Source organism: Loxodonta africana, chromosome 11 (assembly GCF_030014295.1).
Source record: "Loxodonta africana isolate mLoxAfr1 chromosome 11, mLoxAfr1.hap2, whole genome shotgun sequence".
Taxonomy (NCBI): domain Eukaryota; kingdom Metazoa; phylum Chordata; class Mammalia; order Proboscidea; family Elephantidae; genus Loxodonta; species Loxodonta africana.
The window spans coordinates 102758798-102770443 of record NC_087352.1 but is presented as its reverse complement, the minus strand read 5'-3'; the positions used below and the strand labels follow the sequence as shown (position 1 = coordinate 102770443).

The following is an 11646-nucleotide window of genomic DNA, read 5'->3' as shown; positions in this document are numbered from 1 at the left end:
TTCTTATTCATTGTAATGGTTCTAATTTCCTCTTTCTAGCTTATGAGTCTTATCATTAATATTTTTTGTAGGCCATTCCAAACCTCTTTGGAAAAAAGGCTGAGTACATATGGTATTTTGTTTTCTGTTGTTAATGGCTCAATGGGGGCTGTGGCTGAAGATTTACCATAAGGAGACCCAGTGTGGGCACACTATGGAAGGTGATGAGGCAGTCCTACTCCTGCAGTTAACTAAAATAGAGATTGCAATTCACTAGATAAAGAAATGAAAGAAGCCAGCCAGGTTCAGCAACAGAGGCCTAGACAGTGATTCCCCATCTAATGGAGGTAAGTTGCCATTCAGCCCCTAATATTAGACTGGCATGGATTGCTAGATCTTACAATTTTTCAAGAGAAGCTAGACATCTAGATTTTAGTGGGGATTCTAGTTTTATAAATGCTGGCAACTAATTCAAATATTTAAAAACACTCTGAACCAAGGCACTATCTATGGACCAGCCATAGGCCTTTGCACTATGAGACATCTGGGAACAGGTATCAGACATTCAGTTACCACAGGACAAAGCAGGAACTTTGCCACCAGGGAGCTGATGTCATAATAGCACCAAGAACCACAGTGGCTTAAACCTTAATTATAAAGGAACTGGGTCTGAAGCCAGAAGTTTTGAGCTCTGTCACAGATTTTCTGGGCATGAATTAGTAGAAAGAGCCCTGGACTTGGAATCTGGGAATGCAGCCCTGGGCTCAGCAATGCCACCAATAGATCATGTTCAGGGTTGGAGAACCCATTTAATTTCCCAAGACCTTCAGTATACTCCCTGCATGAGAAGGAGGTTAGATGAGACATATGAATCTTTCAAATTCTTTATTTCTGTAAGTCTCTTAGAAAACCCAAAGACATGTGAACATGAAAAGAAAAAGAAGTTTCTTTTCATCTTTAAGTATTGTATGTCTACAGAAGAATGATCTAAATTTCTAATGTTGCTGTATACACTCTCTAAATGGGCTGAATTTTCAAGAGAAAGTAAAAAAAAAAACAAGATTGACAAACAAGAGACAGTGGGAATTCAAATCTCCACCAAAGCAAATTCTAATTTCACATCTCCCTGGCCACAAAAACAAGGCCGCAATCTGGGTAACGCTCTATTTTGGGGGAAGGGTAGAATTAATATTTATAATCTACTATCAGGTGATGTGTGGACATATACTCTTGTTATATCTGGTCCATTTTTGTAAATTAAAAAAAAAATAATCACAAGCCATCAACAGCCAACTGTTTACAGTGTTTTCAGAATACATAATTACTTTAATTCTGTAATGGTGGATTCCAGCTCTTCCTTAAGGGCACCACAGAATTCACCCACCTTTTCCTCTTTTCTGTAAAACTGAAAGGTTGGTATGCACACGATTCCACACTCTTGAATCAGCTCCTCGCACTCATCGGCGTCCACTTCCAGGAACAGCACGTCATCGTACTTGAAAGACAGGGCGTTGAACACGGGCTTGATGATCTTGCACGGCCCGCACCACGTGGCCGAGAAGTCCACCACCACCAGCTTCTCCCCAGCCTCTTTGAGCACGGCCTCAAACTCCTCCTTGCTCTGGATCACCATCACTTTGTCGCCTTCCAGGGGCCTGGTCGTTTCTTCCGAGGGCACTGGGGTGTCACCTTCCAGGGACTCGATTGTTTGCTCTGAGGGTTTCACAGCGTCGCCTTCCAGGGCTTCGATGGCTTGTTCCGACGACCTCGGCGCGGCACCTGCTGCGGGCTGGCCTGTGTCTGTGGGCTGCCGGGTGGCGGCTTCCTGCTCGGGCTGCGGCGCTGTGGGCGCCTCGGGCACGGTGGTGACCTTGGGGGCCAAGGCCTTCTCCTGAGCCTGAGGTGGTTCCGAGAGCTCCAGGACCGGGAGAGTGGCGTTGCTGGACTGGAGCTGTAACGGACTTTCTAAACAGAAAAGTCATAAAACAAAATTTCAAAGGAAGGAACAAAAAGAATCTGATCATATACTCCTAGGAAGATGATTATGGTGGGTGAATCTTAAAGAAAAAAGTGCTTCATGACAGCTTAGGAAGGTTGATGGCATTTTTAAGAGATCAAGAATGAAGTCGGATAAACGATGTATTAATTTGAATAGTCACATTCAAGAGAAGGTCATGGGGTATGAGATTACATGTAGCTTTATGTAGGGTTTGTTTGTTTGTTTTTAACTACATCTTCTCTGCTGGGCTCAAGGCTGCTGACTACTCCCTAGCATTTAGATCCCAGAGGTGATTCTCTTCCCTCCCCCTTACTGTCAGTGTTGCCTCCATTAGTCTCTTGATCCTCCAGCCTCATTTCCTGTTCTTCCAGGCCTTCAACTGTATCACTCTCCATTTTCAGTTCTCCATCTGTGTCCACTCCTTACACTTCATGTATGCTTCATACGCCTCACAGTGAAGACACAGTCATACATACCCTCCAGGTTTTTCCAGCCTAACATCATAATATGAGTGATAACATGCGTTCGTGTAACATTTACACCTGGTCTCCCCTCCTTGCCCTCACAACAATGACATTTGGGTGCTTCATGACAGCTTCCCTCAGGTGACTACCCTGCACGTGAGGCTGGGCTGAGTGTCCGGTGTTCATTCATAAGTAGTATTTCATGTATCACTCGGAACAATGATGTAAGTACCATCATGATCACCACGTACAAATGAGAAAACTAAGGCTTGGAAAAGTTTATGTAACTTGCTCGAGGTCACAAAGCTAGTATGCACAGCAGATTCCAGAACTCACACCCTTAACTGCTACAGTATACTGCGCTGTTTGCCAAATATCCTGTCCAGGTTTGGTAACTTGAAACCGACTTTCCTACAGTGTCCCTCCAGCATTCTCCAGCTGTAGCTTTCTCCTTTACGACTCATCCACCATAATCATCTACTAAGTATATCCTTTTAACTATGTTATCCTCTGCGAAATCGCACTGGACTGTCAGATGTCCAGCAAATTCAGACCAAGCTCATGTCAGCCTACCCCCCACCTCCCTGCTCTAGGGGCCCCATCTTTGCACACTCCCCTCCCCTCCTGAAATGGCCTCCTGGTGCCTAATCCCAGATCCATCAGCCATATCTATCCGGTGCTGTGGAATCTGAATCCAAATATCTCTTCACTAGGAAAATTTCTTTAATCAGTTCAGGACAATTTACGTGTTTTCCAGTGGTCAATGTACTGATGTGGAATTTTTGCATTTTCCACATATTTTTAGATTGTATGAATTCTCATCTGTTTTAGTTTCACCCCAACAATATAATGGTTGAAATCAAGAGGGCTGTCTAAATATAAGACCTCCATGTTTTCTGTAGGAGGTCCAAAACATCTAATGACTGGCTCAATTATCGGGAAGAAGAGGGGCAAAGGACATGGGGGGAAGAGACTGTTGGCCTTAGCAACTCCATATTTTTTATTGAAGTGAAAACATATGCAACAAAACCTTTACCAATTCAACAATTTCCACATACACACGTCAGTGACATTGATTACATTCTTCATGTTCTGCAACCTTTATCTCTATCCTTTTCTAAATAATTTCACACCATTAACATAAACTCAGTGTCCCCTAAGCAAAACCTCCCCTTTTCCCCTCTATTCCACCCCTCATAACCATAGTAGTCTTTGGTTTCTATGTATTTGCTTATTTCATATACGTGAGATTGTAGGGTATTTGTCCTTTTGTGACTGACTCATTTCACTCAGCATAATGTTTTCTAGGTCGTCCATGTTGTGGCATATATCAGGACTTCCTCTTTAGGGCAGGGTACAAATCCATATTTCTTAATTATGTTAATTCTATTCCAGGGAAGAGCTCATGTTTGTACTTTGCTTCCCCAGATGCTGCCAATGAAGGCTCTGCGTTCTCTCACAGGGAAGCTTTGGACAAAGACTCAGAGCTTTCTGGTTCTCAAGGCAGGAGGTCTTTCTCCTTGTTATGGATTCACTAGTGTCCCCCCAAAATGTCTGTCAATTTGGCTAGTCCATGATTCCCAGTATTGTGTCCACCATTTTGGTACCTGATGTGATTTTCCTGTATGTTGTAAATCCTATCTCTATGATGTTAATGAGGTGGGATTAGAGGCAGTTATGTTAATGAAGCAGGACTCAGTCTATAAGATTAGATTGAGTCTTAAGTCAATCTCTTTTGAGATAAGATGGGGACCTCATACCACCAAGAAACAAGGGCCAGGAGAATAGCGCCTCCTTTGGACCCAGGGTCCTTGTACTGAGAAGCTCCTTGACTGGGGAAGATTGATGACAAGGCCTTCCCCCAGAGCCTACACAGAGAGAAAGCCTTTCCCTGGAGCTGGCACCCTGAATTTGGACTTCTAGACGCCTAGACTGTGAGAGAATAAATTTCTCTTTGTTAAAGCCACCCCCTTGCAGCATTTCTGTTATAACAGCACTAGATACCTAAGACACTCTTAAATGCAAAGGACTTCTACAACCAATGAGACTCTCACTTCATTGTGTTCCATTCTAAAGCAGATGATGGGTGTTGTGGATTGAATGTGCATTAGAATTCTAACCCCTATACCTGTGGATGAATTCCCTTTGTTATGTTAATGAGGCCATGCCAGTGTCAAGTGCATCCTAAACCTAATCACTTCTGAGTCATGAAAAGAGCAGATCAGACACAGAGGTGAGCACACACGGGGAAGACAGATGCCATGTGAGGATCCTCTATAAACCAAGGAACCAAGGAACACCTGATCTACTGACAAGGGAGGAATCGACACAATCAAGATCCTGATTTGAACTTCTAGCCTCTGGAAGTGTGAGAAAATAAAGTTCTGTTCTTTAAAGCCACCTCCTTGTGTTATTTGTATTACTGCAGCACTAGGGAATTAAGACACTGGGGACAAGACTTGTCCATTCAACATTTCCTTCATCAGTAGAGGTTCAGGGATGGGAACCAAACACTGACGTTAAACATAATCCATGAAAATCCTTATGAGCAGGTTTTATTGGCATAAAAGGGACAATATCTTTAGACTTCGACTTACTGGTAAATCAATATCTCTCCTTGTACCATGTTCTGTACAGGGCTATGGCTACTTGGAGGAAGTAGCTTATGACAGAGAGGAACTCCATAACTGAGAGGAAGAAGTAAAAACATCACCCCTCCCATCCTGGGAGAGTGTAGGAAGGGAGGAAGGGCCAAGGTGGGGAGGGAAGCAAGAGGACAGATACACATGTCCTGGCCTGCTCTCTCCAGGTTGAAACCTTGGCATGGAGGCTGTTTAGGTATGTCTCAAGAAAAGGCAGAGGGGTATTTGTGTCATGTTCCATCTGGAAGGCCAGGAAAACCACATCAATGGGACTCCAGATTCACATCCTTCCCACACCCAGGCCAGCATAAGCCACTGGCAGGGGGATGGCTGGATACACCTGCCAAAGCTTGCCAGAGACCTGGAAGTCTGCACACCCTGGAGTGGAGCCATGGGTATCCTGAGAAAACCAGGAGCCAGTAGAGGCCTAGAGAAAGAATGAAGGAGGCACAGTGTAGAGGCATCTATGACCAGGAGCCAGGACTAGAACCACAGACCACCTCGTATAACAACATAACACTCCCACCCCTAGAAGGGCTCGGCCCTGCCTCCGCAGTCCTTGTCCAGGGACCAGACCAGATTGGTCACTTCATGGAAGAAACCAGTAAGAGGGCAGAAGGCCCGGCCACAACTCGTCCACATCGTCCTGTGCAGCCACACGGGGGAAAAGGACAGAACCTGAGATGGAGCTGCACCAGAATCAAGATGTGTTCTTTAAGCTGCAATTCCACAAACGGGCAAATTTAATCTGGTGCTCCTGCTCCTCACCACCTGTGATGGTTTGGATTGTACTTCTCCCCCCCAAAAATATGTATTGAAGTCCTAGCCCTTAAACCTGGATATCTGATCCTGTTTGGAAATAGGGTTTTTCTTTTGTATGTTAATGAGGTCATAGCAGAGTAGAGTGGGTCCTAAATCTAATCACTTGTGAGTTATAAAAAGATCAGGTTAGACACAGACAACCACAGTGGGGAGGACAGACACCAAGAAACTCCAAGGACGGCCGGCAGCTGCTAGATGCTGAAATGGACAAAGAAGGCCTCCCCTAGAGTCATGCCCTGAACTCAGGCTTCCAGCCTCCCAGTCGCTGAGAAAATAAACTTCTGCTCTTTAAAGCCGTCCACTCGTGGCATTTTTTGTTACGGAAGCACTAGGTCACTGAGACACCACCCCTCCCAAACCCATCATGAAAGACTCCAGGGAAAGAACAGATCCACTTTAGAACAAATTCTAAGCTACCTTTTGTCTGCACACCTGACTGGCCGTGAGGAAGTCTGTGCCCCGTTACATCTGTAACAGAGACCTTAGTTGTGTCTTAGGGTTGGCAGAGTTGTTCCAATTATTTTTACTCTTCATTCTGCAATTCAGATGAATTCCAGGCAAGTTGAAATCTTGGTGCCTCTGAATAATTTTCATTCAACGTGTCATAAAACGTATTTTTTTCCTTCATTGCATGTCCCCAAATTGCTCATGAACCCTGATGTCAGTCGGGACTCTGCCTTACTACACAGAAACAACCAGCTATTTTAGGCATAGAATGGCTTTAAAAAAAAAAAAACAGTTGCTGTCCCTTCGATTCTAACTCATGATGAACCCATGTGTGTCAGAGTAGAGCTGTGCTCCACAGCGTTTTCAAGGCTGATTTTTTTCTTTCTTTCCAGACTCCTATGGGTAGGTATAAACCATCAACCTTTCGGTTAGTAGCTGAGTGCCTAACCATTCACACCACCCAGAAACTCCATACAATGATTTAGGCGATTATAAAATGGCTGGAAAGGCTGGCTTTTGGCTGGGGTCCAGGAATGACCCAGAAAATGAACAACACTTCAGGGCTGGTGTATGGGGACGGTGGGGAATCTGAAGGTCTTCGCCGTCTTGAACTTTCTGTGATAGCTGCAATCCAGGGCTGGGTCAGCACAGAGCTAGAGGCAAGCTCTGCACTGTGGCTCCAACATGCCCCCACCGGGCCCAGCAACAATGCAGAGTGCAGGATGACAGTCTCCATCTCCTGCAGGTCCACCTCATTGGGGGAATTCAATTTACATCCAGAACCCCAGCTGCACGGGAGTCAAGAGCTTTCTAGCCTCTGCAGTATGGACAAGCACACTAGAAGGAAATTGGAATAAACACTAAATGGAAATTCATTTCTACCACACCCTTAGAACATTAAGCATTAGTTTTGTATACATTTTACGTGTACCATCTCGTGGTTTTATAGTCATAAAAGTAATACATGTTTATAATAGAAAACACTAATAAGTAAAAAGAAAATAAAAATGACCCATGGTGGCAACCCTCAAGGATCACCCCTATGAATATTGTGATGCAAATATTTTCAAGTGAGACAATTTTCCATAAGAGATACTATTTTGCAATCTTTTCACTTAAGAAAATATTTGAATATTTTCCATGCCAAAACATGTTCACTCATAGCTCCCCCCTCCAAAAAAAACCATTGTTGTCAAGTCAATTTCAACTTATAGTGACCCTCTAGGACCAAATAGAACTGCCTCATAGGGTTTCCAAGGCTGTAATCTTTACAGGAGCAGACTGCCACATCTTCCTTCCGTGGAGTGGTTGGTGGGTTCAAACCACTAACCTTTTGGTTAGCAGGTGAGCATTTTAATCACTATGCTAGTGGGGCTCCTTTGCTTATAGCAGGGGTCAGCAAACTTTTGCTGTAAAGGGTGAGACAGTAGCTACTTCAGACTTTGCAGACCACATGGTCTCTGTCCCAACTACGCAGCTCTGCTGTGCTATCGTGAAAGCAGCCACACACAAATATAAACAAATGGGTATGGCTCTATTCCAACAAAACTTTATTTATAAAAACTAGCAGCTGGCCAGGGGCCATCGTTTGCAGACCTTTGACCTATAGAATCCTTTTAAATGACTTCTTGGTGTTCATTCAAAAGGATGAACAATTTATTTAAATAATTTTCTATTAATGGATACATAGGCTGCTTTTGATTTTTTGCTATTACAGTAAAACCTGGGAAAGCTGGAACCTGTGTAAGGCAGAAACCTATCAGAAAGGGAAAACTCAAATATCTTCCACTAAAATGAATGATAGAAAATGGTAAGACTGCACCCTGTCAAAGGCAGAACACTCGAGAGACCTGGAAAACAAGGCAGTCCTGTCGAGTTCCAGCTGTCACAGTTTTCACTGTATTTACATATTTAAAGAGTAATCTTTCACATATTCTTAATTGTTGTTTTTACAATAAATTTCTAGAAACAGAATCTGTACATCAATTGGTAGACATTTCTAAAGACATTTTGACAGATATTACCAAATTGCTTTTAAGAAAAGCTATTTCAATTTATAACTATCAGCAAGGTATGAAAGTGCAATTTGATGTATAAAAAAGTTATGCCATTAGTATCTTAATTTGCATTTCTTTATTAAGTTGAAATTTTTTATGAACCCATCCAGTGGCTCCATGGAGAAAGACCTGGCAATCAGGTCTCATAAAGATTACAGCCTACAAAACCCTATGGGGCAACTCTACTCTGTCACATGTGTCACATGGGGTCACTATGAGTCAAAATCAACTCGACAGCACCTGACAGTAACCGCATACAAATGCTTCGGTTTTTATATAGCTAAATCTATCAGTCTTCTCTTAATGATTCTAACTTCTGATGATACATTTATCCACAAACTTGTAAACTCTTGATTCTGAGGCTGTCTCCTCCATAACCCAAGCCAATAACAACCACTATGAAAGCAATGGTGTTAAAATTTTCCAGGACTTAATACAATGAGGATTCTAATACAACAAGGAAATAGCTTGAAGTGAAGTTGGTTTCTAAGTCATTTGTCATGGATTGAATTGTGTCCCCCAAAATATCTGCCAACTTAGCTGGGCCATGAGTCTCAGTACTGTGTGACTGTCCACCATTTTATGTGATTTTCCTATGTGTTGTAAGTCCTATCATTATGATGTAATAAGGTGGATTAGTGGCAATTATATTGATGAGGTCTACAAGATTAGGTAGTGTCTTGGGTAAATCTCCTTTGAGAAGTAAAAGAGAGAAGCTAGCAGAGAGACATGGGTACCTCACACCACCAAGAAGGCAGCACCAGGAGCAGAGCGTGTCCTTTGGACCTGAGGTTCCTGAAATGATCCAGGACCAAGAGAAGACCGATGACAAGGACCTTCCTCCAGAGCCGACAGAGAGAGAAAACCTTTCCCTGGCGACGGTGCCCTGGATTTGGACTTCTAGCTACTGGACTGTGGGAGAACAAACTTCCCTTTGCTAACGCCGTCCACTTACGATATTTCTGTTACAGCAGCACTAGATGACTAAGACATCATTCTTTTTGCTGACCTATTTAAATTTAATCATCTCAGAGGTATAAAGAGATCATGTATGTACATTCAGGGCTTTTATTTTTATATACTATATGTATTAAAGAGCTCACCAATTTATTGTGGAATAATGAACACATTTTCTCTAAAATGATAGGCGTAAAATGATTCGGCGTAATGGACAAGTTGTTGTTGTTAGTTGCTGGGAAGTCATTTCCAAATCATGGTGATCTCATGTGTGCAGAGCAGAACTGCTCTACAGGGTTTTCAAGGATATGATCTTTCAGAAACAGACTGCCAGGCCTATCTCCCAAGGCATCTCTGGGGTGGGTTTGAACCACCAACTTTTTGGCTAGTAATCGAGTGCTCAACCGTTTGTGCCACCCAGGAACTCCTTAATGGATAGGGAATGGGGGGAATTTAGTATGAATCACCATTAAAACACAAGTAAGACACAAAATGGATATATTTTGTGAAATTTGGAAGAACCCTGGTTGAAATCATATTTCTAATGTAAGATTTGGAGGTTAAAGGATCTTCACCCCAAGCTTTCTATAATAACCCCAGTAATAACTAAAGCAGCAGAGTTTCTCTGCTATACCCCTTACATTCCTTCCAGTCTTTACTCCAGGAAAGAAGAGGGTCTTTAAGCACAACAATCCATTTTTACATAAACTTTTAATTTTAGGATAGTTTTCCATTTACAGAAAAGTTGCAAAGATAGTACTGAGTGTTCCTGTTTACCCTATACCCAGTATTGCCTGTTGTTAACAACCTTACACCACTATAGTGCAGTTGTCACAACTAAGGAGGCAATATTGATACATTAGTATTAACGAAAGTCCACACTTTATTTGGATTTTATTAGGTTTCCCCTGTCTTTTGTTGTGTTGTTTTTTTTATTCTAGGACCTCTTCCAGAATTCCACGTTATACTTAGTTGTCAGGCCTCCTTATGCTTCTCTAGGCTATGGCAGTTTCTAAGCCTTTATTTTGTTTTTGATGACCTTGATGGTTTTCACAAGAACTGGTCAGGTATTTTGTAGACTATCCCTCAACTGGGGTTTATCTGAGAAGCCTTGGTAGCGTAGTCATTAAGCTCTCAGCTGCTAACTGAAAAGTTGGCGGGTCAAAGCAGATGTGGCAATCTGCTGCAGTAAGGATTACAGCTTTGGAAACTCTCTGGGGGCAGTTCTACTCTGTCCTAGAGTGTTGCTATGAGTTGGAATCAATGGCAATGAGTTTTTTGGGGAGAAAGGGGGTTGGGTTTGTCTGATGTGCTTCTCATGATTAAACTAAGGAGCCCTCATGGCTCAATGGTTAAGCCCTTAGCTGCTAATCGAAAGGTTGTTGGTTCGAACCCACTGGTGGCTCTGCAGGAGAAAAGACCTGGCGATCTGCTCCAGTAAAGATTATAGCCTAGGAAACCCTAAGGGGCAGTTCTACTCTGTCATATATGTTTCCTATGAGTCAGAATTGACTCAATGACTAAAAAAAACAAGTGCTTTTGCAAAGAAGATCACAGAGGTAAAGTAATGGAAACATTACATCTTATCAAGGGAGCATACTATCAGCCTCATCACTCACTGATGATGGTAGCCTTGATCACCTGGCTAAGGTACTGTTTCCCAGGTTTCTTCACTGTCGAGTGACTTTCTCCCTGGCCCCTCTTTTCTTACGCTACCCTTTGGAAAGAACTCACTGTGCACAGCCCACACTCAAGGGTTAGAGAGTTATGCTTCTATTTGGAATTCTTCTATATGGGAGATGTGTCTCTCCTCCCCCATTTTTCAATTCTTCAATCATTTATATCAGTGTGGACTCAGAGACATTTATTTTATACTTTGGATTATATTACAAAACTACAGTATTATTCTATTGCTCAATGTGTTCCAGCTTTGGCCATTGGGAACTCTTTCTGTTAACTGTTGTGGCCCTTTGACATACTTCCATTGTTCTGGTTTTTGACCACTTCCTTACTTTCTGACACAACAAGATGCTCTGACTCATCTTGTATATTCCTTGCCAGCCCTAGAATCAGCCATTTCTTTAAGGAACTCTAATTTCTTTTATTGGAGAATGGTTCTAGAAACCAAGAGCTGGGCTGGGTGTGCTCATTTATACTGGGTGTCTGTTCTTCTCAGCCTTCTCAGCAAACTAACTAGAAAATATATGTATGTATACTAACCTATGTCTACACAAATATTTATAATTACTCCTTTATCTGTCTATAAGTATCTCTGTCAA

The 11646-nt window shown here is 42.6% G+C and overlaps 1 protein-coding gene across 1 annotated transcript; it reads right to left on the bottom strand.

Moving 5' to 3' along the window:
* Positions 1 to 1194: 1194 nt before the first annotated feature.
* Positions 1195 to 2373, bottom strand: TXNDC2 (thioredoxin domain containing 2). Its single transcript, XM_023544161.2, has 2 exons — positions 2292 to 2373; positions 1195 to 1944 (listed from the first exon to the last, which is right to left on the bottom strand). The coding sequence occupies exons 1-2, from the start codon at positions 2371 to 2373 to the stop codon at positions 1301 to 1303; spliced, it is 726 nt and encodes a 241-aa protein (XP_023399929.1). The 3' UTR covers positions 1195 to 1300.
* Positions 2374 to 11646: the final 9273 nt, after the last annotated feature.